The sequence below is a fragment of the Oncorhynchus clarkii genome, chromosome 23, assembly GCF_045791955.1.
Source record: "Oncorhynchus clarkii lewisi isolate Uvic-CL-2024 chromosome 23, UVic_Ocla_1.0, whole genome shotgun sequence".
Classification (NCBI taxonomy): domain Eukaryota; kingdom Metazoa; phylum Chordata; class Actinopteri; order Salmoniformes; family Salmonidae; genus Oncorhynchus; species Oncorhynchus clarkii.
In genome coordinates, this window is record NC_092169.1 from 12,836,708 (window position 1) to 12,857,345 (window position 20,638).

Below are 20,638 nucleotides of genomic sequence, written 5' to 3' on the forward strand. Positions count from 1 at the left end.
GTACAAGGAGGAGGAAGAACAAAAAACTAAATTGCAAAGAGCAAAGCAGAGTAGTAATTTCTGATCAATTTTGAGCTACTATGATAGAACATGTTTTTGTTCATCAAAAGACAATGACGGAAAAATATGAATATTTTTTTGATTAAAAATGTACTTCTCCCTGAGAATTGTATGTTTTGATCAGTGTGTTTTCAAATTTTCTGTGAATTGTTTACTGCCTGCTTGAGAGTGTATATCATTTTGATCACTTTGTTTATGATTTGAGAGCAGTGTTTGATTTTGAACACAGGTAAAACTGTTTTGAGGCAAATGTTTCATTTTGCAAGAGGAGGTTATGTAAATAGTGCTTGAAGATGAGGTTTTGTGTTGAATGTTTTCAGGAAATGGAGCAAGGTTTCAGAAATTGAGTTTTAGCAATTGAGAAAAACTGTAATAGGGCTGACTGACCTCTGACATCTGTTATGGTGAGTCCTGATCCCCCCCTTACCAGGAAGACAGGATATTTTTTTATGGGCTATGTAAAAACAATTCATTATAAAGAAGTTTATAATTGATCAAGAGTCCTATGTATAATTCGGATCATGAGAAGGACAGAGCGAGAGAGAGCTGTCTCTAGTCTATTTTACCATTACCTTATGGGATGAAACTCATTATTGAGTTATCGAGATAATTCGGTGAGTTATTCTTCTTTTGGGGGGTGGATTTAACAGGCAGTGTTGTTTTTTTTTCGGATGCATGAATCACGATGTGAGTCATGTGTCCGAAGGGGGAATTACCGATCCCCTGGAGCCCTTTGGTAAATATGCAAATGTATTTCCTTCACATGCCTGTCTGTAAAAAAGAAAACATATGTTTTGGTAGTGGATGATAGTTACTTCAAATGAACTGAAGTTTCCCTCCACATCGAGTGATAGATATGCATTGCTGTTGTTGTTTTCTTTCTTTGTTCAATAATAAATCTCACCCGAGATGGATGGTCAGGATTTCTCCCTAAGGATTAGCCCTCTGACTCTCTGACCTGTAACTCTGCAGTGAGATCGCCAAGATGACAGGTGAGTATAAGCCAATTTGTGGGAGGGGGGAATGGTTTCAACTGTGTGTTGTAATTCTCTAAGACATGGGTTTTAGAAGTCTGGATTTCCTGAATCATATCGGAAAATTATTAATCTTCCAGAGTGGGAGACGCTCCTTCCCCACTAACTCTCTCTGCATAAAGTATTTCTAAGGCCCATTTTTTCCATACTGATTGATTGATTGTCTGGGGACTGTTCAGAGTGTTTTCTTTTAGTAAACAATGAAAGGGTGTTAGTAAACACCACACAAGGGTTAAAAGGATATTTGTCCAATTTTCAACGTCATATTCATTACATCCTGCATCATACAAGTCTCTACATTTGTAAAAATGGTGTGTTTCTATGGTTTGTCATAATCCTACCCTGTGCCATCAAAGTGTAGGATAAAAAGAAAAATACCCTCCCTCTAGTTTCTAGCCAGAGGGAGGGTCTTTTCTGGCTCCCCATGTCACTTCAAATTTTAGTGTTTGAAAATGTGGAAATGCATTGTTTTCACATACAGTATGTAGACAGTAGAATTGTGCTGGAGATAATGAAAATGAGGTTGGAAAGTGGTGGAATAGCTCTTTAAAACCTCTTACAGCTACCCCCCTACTTTTTTCAATTTCTGCCTGAAGACATACCCAAATCTAACTGCCTGTAGCTCAGGCTCAGAACCAAGGATATGCATATTATTGATTTAATTTAAACGAAAACACTCTGAAGTTTGTGTAAATGTGAATTGAATGTAGGAGAATATAACACAATATATATGGTTTAGATAATACAATGAAAAAAAACATACATGAACAAGACAAAACAAACATTCAGATAGGATGATGGGGACAATTTCAGTGAAAAACATAAGAGGGCAACAGTACTTGTGCAAAGTTTCAGAATGATAACTTCCAAAATAAGTGTGCTTACATGACATGTATCATGAAGTCACCCAGGTGTCCCACACAAGTAGCCCAAATGTACCCAAGTGGCCAAATTGGTGAAGTTATACATTTTGAATGGAATAACTAGATACAAAATACCAAAATTGTATTTCCCCCCCCCACCCAATATTTGGAAGACCCTCAGTCCTCTACACAATATTGTGCTGCTGATGCCAGGTGCCATAGCAGTCTCTTTCTGCTGTAAAGCAGAGGGTCACCAAGCATGTGGTGCAGGTGATGGGGGACTTCATTTAGCAAAGAACACAGCGACGCCTCCATGCTGTGCCCATTTGGCCCTGAGGCACATCCATGCCTGCAGCATTATTTGGGCAGATGAACACCACTTGAGGCAGGAGCTGGATGAACCAGCTTTAGTGGGGAATGGACACCTTGCCATTGGGGGCTCCCATTCGGAGTCAGTGTCACTGTGAAAGAAAATGTTCAGTTAGAATAGTTTCACATATGAGACCTGTATCAACAGGTATAATAAACAGATATACAGTGGGGCAAAAAAGTATTTAGTCAGCCACCAATTGTGCAAGTTCTCCCACTTAAAAAGATGAGAGAGGCCTGTAATTTTCATCATATGTGCACAACTATGACAGACAAAAGGATTTTTAAAAAATTCAAGAAAATCACATTGTAGGATTCTTTATCAATTTATTTGCAAATTATGGTGGAAAATAAGTATTTGGTCAATAACAAAGTTTATCTCAATACTTTGCATATACCCTTTGTTGGCAATGACAGAGGTCAAATGTTTTCTGTAAGTCTTCACAAGGTTTTCACACACTGTTGCTGGTATTTTGGCCCATTCCTCCATGCAGATCTCCTCAAGAGCAGTGATGATTTGGGGCTGTTGCTGGGCAACATGGACTTTCAACTCCCTCAAAAGATTTTCTATGGGATTGAGATCTGGAGGCTGGCTAGGCCACTCCAGGACCTTGAAATGCTTCTTATGAAGTCACTACTTCGTTGCCCGGGCGGTGTGTTTGGGATCATTGTCATGCTGAAAGACCCAGCCACGTTTCATCTTCACTGCCCTTGCTGATGGAAGTAGGATTTCACCTAAAATCTCACGATACATGGCCCCATTCATGCTTTCCTTTACATGGAGCAGTCGTCCTGGTCCCGTGGCAGAAAAACAGCCCCAAAGCATAATGTTTCCACCCCAATGCTTCACAGTAGGTATGGTGTTCTTTGGATGCAACTCAGCATTCTTTGTCCTCCAAACACGACGAGTTGAGTTTTTACCAAAAAGTTATATTTTGGTTTCATCTGACCATATGACAGTCTCCCAATCTTCTTCTGGATCATCCAAATGCTCTCTAGCAAACTTCAGACGGGCCTGGACATGTACTGGCTTAAGCAGGGGGACATGTCTGGCACTGCAGGATTTGAGTCCCTGGCGGCGTAGTGTGTTACTGATGGCAGGCTTCGTTACTTTGGTCCCAGCTCTCTGCAGGTCATTCACTAGGTCCCCACGTGTGGTTCTGGGATTTTTGCTCACCGTTCTTGTGATCATTTTGACCCCACAGGGTGAGATCTTGCGTGGAGCCCCAGATCGGGGGAGATTATCAGTGGTCTTGTATGTCTTCCATTTCCTAATAATTGCTCCCACAGTTGATTTCTTCAAACCAAGCTGCTTACCTATTGCAGATTCAGTCTTCCCAGCCTGGTGCAGGTCTACAATTTTGTTTCTGGTGTCCTTTGACAGCTCTTTGGTCTTGGCCATAGTGGAGTTTGGAGTGTGACTATTTGAGGTTGTGGACAGGTGTATTTTATACTGATAACAAGTTCAAACAGGTGCCATTAATACAGGTAAAGAGTGGAGGACAGAGGAGCCTCTTAAAGAAGAAGTTACAGATCTTTGAGAGCCAGAAATCTTGCTTGTTTGTAGGTGACCAAATACTTATTTTCCACCATAATTAGCAAATTAATTAATTTAAAATCCTACAATGTGATTTTCTGGATTTTTTTTCTTCTCATTTTGTCTGTCATAGTTGAAGTGTACCTATGATGAAAATTACAGGCCTCTCATCTTTTTAAGTGGGATAACTTGCACAATTGGTGGCTGACTAAATACTTTTTTTGCCCCACTGTATATATAGAGTACAGGGAACATAACGTTGAATATATTATTATAGACCTGCTAGATCTACTGTCTCATTTATATTATGACATTTCAGCCAGATCTACTGTCTTTATTATATTGCAAAAGACCAGCTGTATCTACTGTCTCCATTTCACTTTGGCCATTGTTGTGGGCCTGCCCTCCCCTCAACCACCTCAAATAGGCTATTTAATTTCACAAATAATATTTTATATTATTAATTTCAAACACGGGCATTGGCATGAGAAAAACTTACCAGTCCAAAACGATGTCCTCTCCGTTCAAAAAATATTCCTTCATTTGGGAATCGCTAAATTAATCGTCCTCCAACAATCTCTGTCTCACTTTCCCGATCAATTTCTTCTAAAATTGTGTGTACAGTACATCTGTATATCTAGACTTAGATTTAGCTTTCCCTGACATAGTCGCCATACAGATTGATATATAAACAGCTGAAGACGCGCTTTACCAAAACAATACTGTGCGTAACATGCGCTGCTCCTTCCGGTATGAAACTTCAATGGCGAATGACCGTCTTTACGCCGGAGTTTACTATATGGGTTGGTCTTCCAACACATAAACATTACATATTGCCGTTTACCTCAGCTCATTGGCTATCTACCCAGCTAGATTTCAAGACGATCAGTGGTCATTGGGTTAAAATACAGTCAATCAACAAAACAGCGGTCATATCATTGGTGCACAATGATGTCATTACTTGTTGTCTTCAAATCGGTTTCTTTCAGTCAATACGTCCTGCGAAATGACCCATCAGGTTTGGTTGTGTTACAAACAAACCAGTTGATTGCAATGAAACCAAACATGACTGGAAAAGTCACGTTTAGTGTGTGTATTTTCATTGAATGTGTTGTCGAAAATGGAATGAGACGTAATTCACGACACAAGCGGTTCACAAAATGTTTCGTGTTAGGCTATAAAAATAGATTTTATCAAACAAAAGACCATTCATTGTGTAACAATGAGCATTGGGATTGCAAACAGAGGAAGATTGTCAAAGGTAAACAATTTATTTTATTGCAGTTTGTAATTTTGTTACGCCTGTGCTTGTTGAAATAGTTGTTTTTTACGGGGCTCTATCCTCAGATAATCACATTGTATTATTTCGTAGTAAATCCTTTTTTAAATCTGACAACGCAGTTGGATTAGCAAGATTCTAGGCTTTCGAAACACGGGAGACACCTGTATTTGTTTAATATGACCATTTTTGTAGCGAACAACGTATGTTGTGGAATTTCATACTGCTAACGGATTTGGTGCGCACAGAGGTTAAGAATACAATTACATAAGCTTGACCACTGAAGCTTTTGCGTGTAGGGGGCAGTATTTTCATTTTTGGCTAACAAACATACCCATTTGAAACTGCCTATTTCTCAGCTCCAGAAACTAGAATATGCATATAATTGTCAGATTAGGATAGAAAACACTCTAAAATTTCCAAAACTGTAAAAATATTGTCTGTGAGTATAACAGAACTGATATTGCAGGCGAAAACCTGAGGAAAATCCAATCAGGAAGTGGCTCTTATTTTGAAACCTCTCTGTTCCTCTGCATGCCTATCCTCCATTTAAAGGGATATCAACCAGATTCCTTTTTTCTATGTCTTCCCTAAGGTGTCAACAGTCTTTAGACATAGTTTCAGGGTTTTACTTTGAAAAATGAGTGTGAAAGATCACATTGCATAAGTGGATAGGTGGGGGCTCTCAGAGTGAGTTTTGCGCTACAGAGTAAAGCGGCCATTGTTTCTCCCGGTGTAATTGAAAAACCTACACACCCGTTTGATATATTATCGCATATATATTTTATAAACAACCTGAGGATTGATTATAAAAAACGTTTGACATGTGGACATTATGGATATTATTTGGAATATACGTCTGCGTTGTCATGACAGCTCTTTCCTGTGGATTTCTGAACATAACGCGACCAACAAAACAGAGGTATTTTGGGTATAAAAATAATCTTTATGGAACAAAAGGAACATTTTTTGTGTAACTGGGAGTCTCGTGAGTGAAAACATCCGAAAATCATCAAAGGTAAACGATTAATTTGATTGCGTTTCTGATTTTCGTGACCTAGCTACTTAATGCTTAGTGTACATAACGTTTTTTTATGCTATCGATAAACTTACACAAACGCTTGGATTGCTTTCGCTGTAAAGCATAATTTCAAAATCTGAGACGACAGGTGGATTAAACAAAAGGCTAAACTGTGTTTTGCAATATTGCACTTGTGATTTCATGAATATTAATATTTTTTAGTAATATTATTTGACTGTGGCACTATGCTATTCAGCGGTTGCTGACCAAAATGATCCCGCCAATGGGATGGTAGCGTCAAGATTAACAGATCAATGTGTGTGCAGCACTGGAGGCTGCTGAGGGGAGGACGGCTCATAATAAATGCTGGAATGGAGTGGATGTGTTTTAAACCATTACAGACATTATTCCATTCTAGCACAACACAGCTGATTCAAATAACCAACTCATCATCAAGCTTTGATTAGTTGAATCAGCTGTGTAGTGCTAGGGTTAAAAACTTAAATGTGCACCCACACATTTGTAAGGAACTCTCCTCACCTCGTTGTCTAGGTCTTAATTGAAAGGAAAACCCAAAAACCCGCAGACACTCGGCCCTCCGTGGAATCAGTTTGACACCCCTGAGGTACATCCTAGCAGAGAGTTGTGAAATTAGAAATTGATCACATTTGAGAAGTGTGAAGTTACTATGTTAGAAAAGAGAGGGAAAATCCAGTTTCTGATTGTGGTAGACATTGGTGTCTGCAAAGAAAAGCCAAGATAATGATTGTTACATAAGTATCTAGACCAGGGATGGGCAGCTCCAATCCAACGGGGCCTTTTGCCCCAGCCCCAGCTAACACACCAATATTCAACTATTTCTGATCTTCAGAATACAATTTGTGTAATCAGCTGTGTTTGCTAGAGATCGGAAAAACTGTGACACCACTCCAGCTCCCGAGGATTGGAGTTGTCCATCCCTGATCTAGAGCTGGAGTTGCGCATCTAGATTTAAACTTCAATTCACATTGATTCTTGTAATAAGGTGTTGTAGTCAAAGTGCCTTGAATCCCTAGTCTGCTGATGATCAACCGTTTCATATCATCTTATTTTCTGTTGAGAATTTGCATCTTAGATCAGAGAAAACACACACCTCTACACATCTATTTTTGACTTTAACTTTAAGTTGAAAGGTTCAAGATTGCATGTGTGGGATATTATCCTTTGCTCCGCTGTTTCATTTGATGTCTGGGTTGCTGTGAAGCTAGACATCCAGTAATGATTCCAGACAGGAAGGTTCAAACAGGAAGCAGCTCTCTGGGGACAGGGTATTTTTATGTCTGAGTAATGGTTCCACATAATACATTTTTTTCAGTTAATGTCATGTTGGATATCAATGTGGTCCCCTGTGAGTCATTGGTCTCTTTTCATCATTTCGGTTAGTGGTTCCCAAACATGATGTCGGGACCCCAATAGTGTCCGTTCCACTGACATTTAAATGGAGTCACCTTTGAAAATATGTTATCATATCAAACAAATAATAACGTTTTTTATTTTCAAATGGGTATAGAATATACATTTTAGTGTCAACTCAGGATTTTTAAAAAGTATTAGAACGTGTTGTATTGTCTGAGTTTGCTTGGTACTTATGTACAGTATGTATGGTAATAGGGTGCTCCTATGTCTACACTCTGTATGGTTTATACAGCACCTTCAAAAAGATTTCAGGCCCCATTACTTTTTCCACATTTTGTTGTGTTACACCCTGAATTTAAAATTATTGCATTTAGATACCTCATAATGTCAAAGTGGAATTATGTTTTTATATCTAACTTTTTTATTCATACAAAATGAAAAGCTATAATGTCTTTAGTCAATAAGAGTTCAACCCCTTTGTTATGGCCTAAATAAGTTCAGGAGTAAACATTTACTTAACAAGTCACATGCTATAAGTTGCATGTTTTTTTAATACTATCTCATCTCTGTTCCCCATACACGCAATTATCTGTAAGGTCTCTCAATTTCAAACACAGATTCAACATCAAAGACCAGGGAGGTTTTCCAATGACTCAAAGAATGGCACCTATTGGTAGATATATACGGAAAAAAACGCAGATTTAGAATATCCCTTTGTGCACGGTGAAGTTATTAATTATACCTTGGATGTTGTATCAATACACCCAGTCACTACAAAGTTACAGGCATACTTCCTAACTCAGTTGCCGGAGAGGAAGGAAACCGCTCAAGGATTTGATTATGAGTCGAATGAAACAGTTACAGAGTTGAATGGCTGTGATGGGAGAAAACTGAGGATGATTTCAATGACAGAGTGAAAATAATAATACAAATTTACAGAATATAAATATTCCAAAACATACATCTTGTATGCAACAAAGCACTAAAGTAATACTACAAAAAAAAGTTTGTGCCTAAATGCAAAGCCTTATGTTTGGGTCCAATCCAACACGGTAACTGCCGCCTTATTTTCAAGCATGATAGTGGCTGCATCATGGTATTGGTATGCTTGACATCAGTAAATAAAGGGGAGTTTTCCCGGAAAAAAAAAAATAGGATGGCGCTAAGCACAGGAAGACTCCTACAGGAAAACCTGCTTCACAACAGACACTCCCAGAGGAATTCACCTTTCAGCAGGACAATAACCTACAACACAAGTCAAAATGTACATAGGAGTTGCTTACCAAGAAGATAGTGAATGTTCCTGAGTGGCCAATATACAGTTTTCACTTAAATCTGCTTAAAACTCTGCCTTCTAAAGTTCTAGAAAAAGCCATATCTCAGACTGGCCAATAAAAATAAAAGATTAAGATGGGCAAAAGAACACAGACACTGGACAGAGGAACTCTGCCTAGAAGGCCAGCATCCTGGAGTCGCCTCACTGTTGACATTGAGACTAGAGGTCGACCGATTAATCGGAATGGCCAATTAATTAGGGCCGATTCAAAGTTTTCATAACAATTTGAAATCTGTATTTTTGGGCGCTGATTTGCCGATTTATTTGTGTTTTTTTTATACCTTTATTTAACTAGGCAAGTCAGTTAAGAACACGTTCGTATTTTCAATGACGGCCTAGGAACGGTGGGTTAACTGCCTCGTTCAGGGACAGAACGACAGATTTTCACCTTGTCAGCTCGGGCGATCCAATCTTGCAACCTTACAGTTAACTAGCAATAACAACCTGCCTCTCTCTCGTTGCACTCCACAAGGAGACTGTCTGTTACGCGAATGCAGTAAGCCATGGTAAGTTGCTAGCTAGCATTAAACTTATCTTATAAAAAACTATCAATCATAATCACTAGTTAACTACACATGGTTGATGATATTACTAGATATTATCTAGCGTGTTCTGCGTTGCATATAATCTGACTGAGCATACAAGCATACAAGTATCTAAGTATCTGACCCTTTGCTATGAGACTCGAAATTGAGCTCAGGTGCTTCCTGTTTCCATTGATCATCCGTGAAATGTTTCTTCAACTCTGTTGGAGTGCACCTATCTACAATTAAATTGATTGGACATGATTTGGAAAGGCACAGTTTGATATGATATGTTTGCTATTCTGCTTTTCATGAAAGTTCTGAACCCTGCCTGTTACTGTATCCGGGAGGCAATACATCTTTCAGGATGTCATAACTCCTGGTCGGAGTAGATTAACACGAGGAGAGTCAAAGATACATGTCAAATAGTAGGGGCACACAATTCTTGGTTGTTTGAAAACTAACTTTTTTGGACACTTACTTTTTGACAGAAACCAGAAGTTGGAGACAAGGAGTAGATATTTAATTCATACTTTTTGACAGACACTCGATTTAGAACACAGAGATATATACAGTCAGTACATAGACCATGTGCATATCAAGTGAAATGGGATAAGAACATCATGAAAACCACAGAGTGACAAGGGTCCTCAAAGGCAGGATATGATACGTGTTAAGTGTGTTCAGATAAGTGTGTTCAGTCATAGGAACTGTCTGCAATGGTGAGATTCTTCTAACACTCCTATTTCTTTCAGGCAGCTGGATGGAAAAGCAGAAGGCCACACCAGAAACCATTACAGAACTTCACACCTTTCTACACAAAACATTGTACCCTTCTTCACAGTCTGCCTGTATCTCATATCTAAAGGTGAGAGTGCACCCACATCATGGTGAATTATGAAAGCATGTGAGGGTGCATATTATCTATATGTACAGGAAATGTGTAATCATTCAACATAATTACAATAAGAAACATACAACACGTAAAAGCTGAATTTTGGATCAGTCATTCATCCTTCAAATTCTAGGGCTAAATGATTTAAATTCAGATTCCTTCTGGCTCTGCAACAAGTATTTGTACATGCCAACCATAATCCATATCCCTCAATGTAAGTTGTTCAAATTAGCTATGTGGCCTGTTGTGATTACTTTCCGGTTTTTGACACAGTGTGGATGGCTTTGATCCACTCCTTCCTCTCCTCGGGTGTAGTCGCTTGTAAGAAATAGTGTGTGTCGTCTGAAGTGATGATCTCAAAGAGATTCCCATCAACATCATACCTCTTGGCTGAACCAAGAAACAATGAAGAAGAAAAAATTGTCAAAAGAGTTTAAAGGGAATTGCTAACAGTAAACAGTACACTTCATAGTCCTAGGCCTAGATTCAATCAGATCAAGCATTAACCGGGATAGCAGACACCCGCATAGTGGATGATTTGGCGGTGTCAGAGGTGGAACTGGGTTGGAGCAGTCAAATCGGTGAGCAGCTGCTCTTGTGATCATGGTCACGAAGCCACACCCCCCCCCCCCATTCACGCAGTTCAGAATGAGAAAGTGTAGGCCATAATTACACTCAAATTGAAAAATCATGAAACAAAATATTGAGTATTTCTACAATCCTAATCAGGGTGTAGATTATATGTCACCTTCTAGTGTTTCAAACTTGTAAACAAGGCTGCATGGGCAATGGCATCTTTAGGTATAATGCCTGGAGCCCCTTGTGGATTTGACAGCTCTAACTCAGTTCCACCTCTGACACCGCCAAAACAACCGCAATGAATTGAGCACTAAGTCACAGTGAGTACAGTTACATGCATACAATATTGTGATTATTGTGGGAGATAGTCAGATTAATTTAATAGTTTGATTACAACGTTTACATGCCTTGCAAGAAGAACGATTTCCCTAATAAACATATTTATATGGACACATCTAAAAATAGGCTACCTTATGGCATTCTGATTAATGCATAAAATCTAAATAATCAAAATAAATGTTCTACCACAGCGACCATTTTATTTTCGGGAAGCACGTTTGATTTTGAGTTCGGACATATAAAGATTGTATACATCATTTTTTGCCAGTAGTGCTGTGGAACATCCAGGTGCTCTTTTGCGAACTTCCGTTTTTTTTAGACACCAGTGGCTTCTTCCATGGTGTCCTCCCCTGAACCCCATTCTGGTTTAATGTTTTACGTATCGTAGACTCGTCAACAGAGATGTTAGCATGTTCCAGAGATTTTTGTAAGACTTTAGCTGACACACTAGGATTCTTTTTAACCTCATTGAGCATTTTGTGCTGTGATCTTGCAGTAATCTTTGCAGGATGGCCACTCCTAGGGAGAGTAGCAGCAGTGTTGATTTTTTCCCATTTATAGACAATTTGTCTTACCGTGAACTGATGATCATCGAGGCTTTTAGAGATCATTTGTAACCCTTTCCAGCTTTTTGAAAGTAAACTATTCTTAATCTTAGGTCTTCTGAGATCTATTTTGTTCGAGGCATGGTTCACATTAGGCAATTCTTCTTGTGAATAGCAAACTTACATTTTGTGAGTGTTTTTTTGTAGGGCAGGGCAGCTCTAACCAACATCTCCAATCTCGTCTCATTGATTGGACTCCAGGTTAGCTGAATCCCGACTCCAATTCACTTTTGGTGGTCATTAGCCTTGGGTTCACATACTTTTTCCAACCTACACTGTGAATGTTTAAATTATGTATTCAATATAGACAAGACAAATATCATAATTTGTGTGTTATTAGTTTAAGCACACTGTGTTTGACTATTGTCGTGACTTAGATGAATATCAGATGTGAAGTTACGACCAATTTATGCAGATATCCAGGTCATTCAAAAGGGTTCACATACTTTTTCTTGTCACTGTACTAACAATTTGAAAGATTACAAAAAAAACAGGTGTTATTAATCGGCGTACACTTACTTAGATTTTGACCTTAAGCTAATTAAGATAAGCAGAGTAAGGCGTTTACATGACTATTGCATAATCTGCCTGCTGCCATAATCAGTTTGATATCGAATTATTACTGTGCATGTAAATTAACTCAGTGTGGGATTTGGATCGGTGTAAATTCACCCCCCAGTAATTAACTCACCCTCAGGAACAAACTCCACTGCTGTGATCACAGACCCTCGCAGGTGGATAGAGCCCAAAGGGCTCTCATCAACCTACAGAAAGAGAGGGTGGGGAAGGGGGAGAAAGAGGGATTGAGGGCAAAGAGAGAGAAAATAACAGATTAGCTAGAGAGACAAAGTCAGGATGGAGATGAATGAAAGACATTAGCCAAGAGCGAGGGAAAGATTGAGAAAGACACATTTTTATATTCTTGAAAAATTATATTGAAATTGAAAATAATTTTGTGTCATGTTCCACTCTGCTGTAATCCTGTACCTTGGTGGGGTCGTAATAGTGAATATAAGCAGGATCATCCCGGAGGATGAACTTCCGCACGTTCCAGTTTTTCCTCCGATGACCCTGGGGGAAAAAAAGAGAGCATGAAAACAAACCCTCATGGATGGTACTATCAGTTGTGAAAACAGCACCGACCACAGATATGGTGCTGTGTGTGGGGTACTTTACATCCTTTTTATAGATTTATTACTTTACACAATTTCTGCCTGCAGATTACCCCTTTAAGTGTGGAATAAAGCATCATTCAGGACATCCCAAAATATCATTTTTTGTATTTTACCAGGTAAATTGACTGAGAACACATTCTCATTTACAGCAACAACCTGGGGAATAGGTACAGGGGAGAGGAGGGGGATGAATGAGCCAATTGTAAACTGGGGATGATTAGGTGACTGTGATGGTATGAGAGACAGCTTGGGAATTTAGCCAGGACACTGGGGTTAACAGCCCTACTCTTGCGATAAGTGCCATGGGATCTTTAATGACATCAGAGAGTCGGGACACCCGTTTAACATCCCATCTGAAAGACAGCACCCTACACAGGGAAATGTCCACAATCACTGCCCTGGCACATTGGGATATTTATTTTAGACCAGAAGAAAGAGTGCCTCCTGCTGGCCCTCCAAAACCACTTCCAGCAGCATGTGGTCACCCATCCAGGCACTGACCAGGACCAACCCTGCTTAGCTTCAGGAGCAAGCTGGCAGTGGGATGCAGGGTGGTATGCTGCTGGTAATCTGGTAATAATCACAATTGTTCATCCCCTAGATATTCAATGAGTGTTTAGACAGTCTTACCTGTTTGAGTAAGCAGCCCTGTTTTATTATGTTACCCCTAAATTCCTCCTTCAAAATCACATCTTCATCACTGGAGTAGCCTTCACAGAAGAACCCACTGTCTGCCTGCAACACACCATACAATGTAAATTCCCATTTGGATACAGTATTATCTCATAATTGAAAACTCACTTATAATACATTGTAGCTTTTTCCATCTCATGAGGGAAGGAAGACCCAGAGTTACTTCTGCTTCAGAGGATAAGTTAATTAGACCAGCCTCAGAAATTGTAGCCCAAATATATGCTCCAGAGTTCAAGTAAAACACACATCTCAAAATCAACTGTTCAGAGGAGACTGCGTGAATCAGACTGCGTGAAACACTAAATGACAAGAATAAGATGAAGAGACTTGCTTGGGCCAAGAAACACCAGCAACGGACATTAGACAGGTGGAAATCTGTCCTTTCGTCTGATGAGTCCAAATGTGAGATTTTTGGTTACAACCGCCATGTCTTTGTGAGACGCAGAGTAAGTAAACGGATGTTCTCTGCATGTGTGGTTCCCGCCGTGAAGCATGGAGGAGGAGGTGTGATGGTGTGGGGGTGCAGTGATTTATTTAGAATTCAAGGCACACTTAACCTCCATGGCTCCCACAGAATTCTGCAGCGATACACCATCCCATCTGGTTTGCGCTTAGTGGGACTATCATTTGTTTTCAACAGGACAATGATTCAGCACACCTCCAGGCTGTGTAAGGGCTATTTGACCAAGAAGGAGAGTGATGGCGTGCTGCATCAGATGACCTGGACTCCACAATCAACCGACCTCAACCCAATTGTGATGGTTTGGGATGAGTTGGAAAAGCAGCCAACAAGTGCTCAGCATGTGTGGTAACTCCTTCAAGACTGTTGGAAAATCATTCCAGGTGAAGCTGGTTGAGAGAAGGCCAACAGTGGGCACAGCTGTCATCAAGGGTAGCTACTTTGAAGTATCTAAAATATATTTTGATTTGTTAAATTACTTTTTTTAGTTACTACATGATTACGTGTTATTTCATAGTGTTGAGGTCTTCACTATTATTCTACAAAGTAGAAAATAGTTAAAAAAAACTAAAAAAAACTTGAATGAGTAGGTGTGTACAAACTTTTGACTGGTACTATATGTACAGTATGTTTCTAACATCAGAAGTGGTCAAACATATCCCAATCTGTGTGGTCTTCTAGCAAAGGACCACTATATCTCCATATCTTCTAGCATATATGGAATAATATATTGAGACTAGCAGCTACATTACTAACAACAATAATCAACCCATCCACTCACAAAGTAATAGAGTGCATCTGGATCATCGAGGACGGCAGACTCTGCTCCTCCCTCGACTGCCTCTTTGGACATGTCCCCTGCGGGCTGCAGGAAACCTTCGGTCAGGAGTCCTGTAGCCAACATCAGAGCCTCATGCCTGTTCCTGGCCTTGTCCTTAGAAATCAGCCAGTCCACCACCGTACCACCTGAAGAGACATGCATAAAGAAGATAATCAAAAGTGGTACGATCTATCGCAATGAGACTCAATGACTCAAAACAAGTTAAAGGAAATCCACTGTCACCTAAGTCCTAATACATTTATGTGCTACTGTACCTGTGAAGCAGTGATTGTAGACTCTCTTCTCCTTCTCCAGCTTCAGCTCTTTGACACCATCCTCCTGGTCTCTCATTAGAATGTACAGCTCACTGAGAAAAGGCAGACAAGAAAGTAGACAAGACTTCGTAAGTTATCAAATGACTTAGTTCCAATTACCTGTACGTAGCTCCTGTAAGTGTAGTCATGGATTATAGGTAGTTTGTATGTCAGGTCATAGGTCATACCTGAGGTTGATGGTATCAGGGAGGCGAATGGACCTCCTTGTGGACTTCCTGGTGAACTTTCTGCCCCCCTGCAGACAGGTGATGACTCTCTTGATGTCCTTCACCCAGGACTCTCTCTCCTCCAGGTGGGATGCCTGGAAGTAATGGTCCTGGTTCTTGGCCGTTCTCAGCTTAAAAACAAACTGCAAGAAAATGACAATGTTGCAGTACATGGGGGGGAGGGGCACTACAGTAATGATAGACACTTACACTCGTATTTAATACTGAAAGGTGACGTGACCGTACCGTCCTCTTGCTGAAGTCCTGACAGGGGCTGGTCAGAACAGCTCCCTTCAGTGGGATCATTCCTTTGGAAGCGTTGTCTGTCTTTCTCTTGAAGAACTCCACCCCATCTTCAGACAACACCACCCACACCACCTTCCATGAGTTCAGCACTGTGCCCTGAAGAGTAAAGGAGGAAATGTACATGTTGATAGAATTTGTAATCACATTGTGATTGTGCAGTCATTGAGTTGAGCTGTTTCTGTTATTACACAAGTGAATCTGTCCCTATACCACAGATATTCCACAACCGCTCAACTCTGTTCCTCAAATTCAAATACATTGCAATTAGAAACATGTAGATTAAAGTAGATTACATTGTTAATAGACAGGTATAAGAGAAATATCATGTATAGTGTTATCAAATCCATATCGGCTTGCCTGGATGCTGGGCATGAAATGTATATAGCTAACATGAATGATGTATTTTAGTATTTTAATGTTGCTTAATCAATCCTTACAAATAGAGAATATTCTCAAGAGCAAAAAAGAAAAAGGTAATACAAAAAGGAAGCATACGTAGGAAATCATCAATCCAATACCCAATTTCGTGAAATGTTCTGTTTTCAGTTTCACTCATCTTTGTTAATGAAGGTTCAACATAGAGATTTATGATGCAAAAGTATCACAGGCACTACATATACTTCTACTAATATGAACCAATGATACTGAACAACTGATAACAATTGGAGTGCATAAGAATAGCACAGGCAAAAGTTTATACGCAAAGAGCAGTATAGTATGTGACATGACAGAATCATCTTCTACTCAATAGATTAAGTTATATAGATTATGATTATCCAGTGAGGTCATGGGTTATCCATCTTCATCTGACCCCAAACTAAGAGTCACGGGACCAATCATCTGAGTTAGTCATTTGTCAGCCAATGAGAAATACAAAGAGTGAAGACTATTTTCAGATAATGTGGTATGTGGGGGAAACAGTTGTTGCTATCTGCTCATGTCTCTCTCTAAATTAAGCTAAATTACAAAAAACAAAGTGTGCTGTAGGAAACTACACTACAAACTATACTATTCTTAGATCATGTGTAGTACTTATACTACAGACTGTACTATTCCTCGATCATGTGTAGTACTTAGTTTAGAATGTTGTAGTATACTGTAGAATACTATAGTAAATACTACAGTGTTATCCACAAAAAAAACTGTGTACTAAATACTGCAAAAAACTCTGCCAAAACACTACAGTCCACAAAAACACTACATTTTTTCGCTATAGTAAACACTACAGTATGTACTTTGCATACATTCTGCCCATTCCCCTCCCCCATATCCCAATTTGTGCACTCCGTAAGTAAGAAACCTACATGCCATGTATAAAGCATATGGTTATAGACAAGAGCAGAAGCACTGAATTCTCTGTTCAGAACCCAGTTTGCCCTACCTACAGGTTATGGCACATTTGCTCTCTTATTATTTCTCCAGTAGGTTTCCTCAAGGAAAAATCCCCCCACTTCTATGTCAAAGATAATAAAACAAAAATACTACAGTAAACACTACAGTAAATACTACAGTATACCATACTACAGTACAATCGGCAAAAACACTACAGTAATTTCTCTAGTATATATTACTCTTTTTTTTACTACAGTATTTATACTATAGTAAACTGTAAATACTGCAGTAAATACTACAGTATTCACTGTAGTGTTTTTATCGGACTGAAGTAAATAATGCAGTAAAGTCCGCAACAACACTACAGTGAATACTGTAGTATTTCTACCATAGTACACACTATATAATTTTTTTCATGTGGGAAGCGTCTCAGGGCAAATGCAAATAGTTCTAGAACTAATCTACTAACTTCCAGTTTAATTTAGAGCACTTGACTGACAACTTAAGTAGGACATGTAAAAAGTCAAATATAGTGCCAGCTGACGATGTTACTAGCTCTTGTCAGTCTCTACATTGATGGATCTTGTCCCTAACGTTCTCAAATGTGAGATCATCTATTTTCTGATAACTATGCCGTCCACAACACATCTACAGTATTACATTCTGGCCCAAGTTCAACACAAAGACCTATAGTAATCAAGTTTTTTTTTTAAGAGGAACATGTTTTCCTCTATCACCCTCACCTTTTTGACCAGGTATCCTTCTTTGATCTGTTTTGGCTCCATATCCTCTGGCTGCTGGTCTCCGTATCTGAGTGACTGATGCAGACACGGTCACTCTTTCTCTACAGTAGTTTTAGGAGGAACACCCATCACCCTCACATACAACCTCCAGTATTGTGTGCTTCTGCTAGAGATAGGGGGAAGTTCATTGGGGTGTGTCACAATGCTGGTGGCTTGCATGGCTTCCCCTTCCTACTCAGTGGTAGTAAAAAAAGGTTGGCCACGGCTCATTCTCTCCCTGTTTGGACTTGGTCAAAGAGAGGATGCCTATGTAACTGTTTGATATTGAACCTTGGTTGTAGTCAGGGGTTGCTCCTTTCTGTTCCTTTTTAAACCTCTTAAATATCTATATTTTTAAAAATTAAGCTCAACATTAAATGACTTCACCAATGAATAGAGCAGCTTGCTATGGAGCAGGCAAACTATGTACATGCATTGGACAGACAAGTGTACTGTTGGGTGCGATATGCTGGTTGATTTTTTTTGTCATGGCAACAAAAGAGGCTGTTAAGAATAACCTGAATACTTTCTTACTGAAACAGCATTCCAATCTCACAGTATGGTGGACTGGGAGTTAGACACCAAGTAAATTATCAGGGTAAACTAATTTATTGATTTTATTTTTTACATCAGAGTGTAGGCTAATAAATGTAAAATAGCCATATTGGATCATCTGAAACAATCCCACTGGGCACATAATTTCAACAACATCAACAAATCCAATGTGATGATGTTGAAGTTGTATCAACATTGATGTTGTATCAACGTGGATTTGAAAAAAGTAATCAATGTTTTTTTTCCACCAAACTTTTAAACGAAATCCAATGACATGGTGTGTTGTTATCTTGGCAGGATGTGGTTTCACTTTACACCTTACCACATTTAATCAAGTGTTGCCACCATGTCTGTGGTCTCAGTGGAATGTATCTGCTGTAACTCTTCCTGCAGAAGTCGAGAACTTTTGTCCACACTAGCTCGGTTTCCATCCAATTGGTGACAGATTTTCATGTGACTATAAAGGAATCAGCATGAAGAAAATATCCACATTGACCAAGCAGTGGTGTGTTTCCACCAAATGGAAAAATCAGATGTAGTGCACACATACTTTTTATAATCAAAAGTTTTCATTACCAAACAATAATCTCAAATTCAATGTGTTTTCATGTTGTTGTTTTTTCTCTACCGATAGTGTTTTCTCACAAAAACTGTTGCATTAAATAGCAAATGTGCCTGCTCTGGTTTTGGCACTTGCACTCTAGCCAACAGCTCACAGATAAGAGCGAGAATATTTGTATTTGTCAAATGGCAGTACAGCGTAGATCATCATGTCACCAGAATCAGACCACCGTACACTTTCACCACTCTGTGTGTTTCATCATAAATTATTGACTCTGTAGCCGAATAAACTGCCTGATTTCCCGAGTTGTAGTGGAAGGACCACACACCATATCATCGTGTCCAACTTTAGTTCAATATGATGGTTATTATATCAATATTTGCGCATAAAGACGTTTCCACTGGCATTTCACGCATAATTGATTTTACAGAAGCGAAAAGATCCAAAATTATCTTTAGCCATTTCTAAAATTGAATCGAAACTTCCTGTTTCCATCACAGCTGTCTTGATTTGTATTAATACTGTGTGACTCTACATGCATAAAAATGTGGTTTGTGAATAACTTAAATTTAACTTCAGGACACAGACACGGGTAGTTACTAACTCTCAAATGTGTTGCCTTTCCATGACAATTTTAACAAACATCTGAGGGAAGTACATCTGTCAGAGTTTCAATAAGCTCTTCGTCAACTAAAGTGTGAGGTAGTAAAATGTCCTCCAGAGGACGCCACATAGACACAAAACAACAAACACAGCAGCATCTTTGCCATGCACTGACTGCATTATATTTGCATTGTGCTTGGACATTTCAGCAAGGGACAAAGACGAAAAAGCTAGATAAATAACAAAATAACAGAAGTGTCAAGGAAAAGCAGAGACAAGATATATATATATATATATATATATATATATATATATATATATATATATATATATATATATATATATATATATATATATATATATATAGAGAGAGAGAGAGAGAGAGAGAGATAATTAAAGTAGTTCATAATGTTTACAATGAGATGTAATACAAATTAAAGAGTGGCATCTGCTGGTGAATAGAGGGAGGAGTGGTGACATAAAGATGTGTTGAAATCATTCACACAACATAATACATGACTCAAAAGACTAGCTCTAATGACAAAGTAGAGAAAGGTTAGGCTACTACAAATATGCTTTAACCTACAGTTGTGCCAATAAATAGCTGCTCTGTTTATTTGTCACCTTGTGATTACCATCCTATCTTTATAAGACTCTGAAGAACTCAAATCCCTGGATTGTGATCTGTGAGGTCTGTAATAGAAGACAATGAATAAATAACATACTGTACATTCTGTGGGCTTAAATCACTTAAATCACTCTTTACTTTTAATAAACATCAGTGATGGGTGATGTTGATGAGTTTATTGGGAGATTGAGATGCATTACGTGCCACCCTGAGGCTTGTCTCTCAGATGCAGTGATTGGAAAACGACCATGGTCCCTGGCAATGGAATATTCATTCACTGACAAATAAAGCAGGCGCAGGGGCACACTGAGGACATTCAGTTATATTTAGAAAGTTGGTTGCGAG

General features: G+C 39.1%; 1 protein-coding gene across 2 annotated transcripts; it reads right to left on the reverse strand.

Annotated features, from left to right (window-relative positions):
• Positions 1-9,924: 9,924 nt before the first annotated feature.
• Positions 9,925-18,189, reverse strand: LOC139381941 (pleckstrin-like). 2 transcript variants are annotated; one of them, XM_071125822.1, is made up of 9 exons: positions 17,907-18,189; positions 15,772-15,927; positions 15,487-15,668; positions 15,260-15,351; positions 14,946-15,130; positions 13,642-13,746; positions 12,824-12,907; positions 12,528-12,600; positions 9,925-10,703 (listed from the first exon to the last, which is right to left on the reverse strand). In XM_071125822.1, the coding sequence occupies exons 1-9, from the start codon at positions 17,946-17,948 to the stop codon at positions 10,564-10,566; spliced, it is 1,059 nt and encodes a 352-aa protein (XP_070981923.1). In that variant the 5' UTR covers positions 17,949-18,189; the 3' UTR covers positions 9,925-10,563. The 2 variants fall into 2 exon arrangements, with proteins under 2 accessions (XP_070981923.1, XP_070981924.1); XM_071125823.1 differs by lacking the exon at positions 13,642-13,746 and having other exon boundaries at positions 17,907-18,095.
• Positions 18,190-20,638: the final 2,449 nt, after the last annotated feature.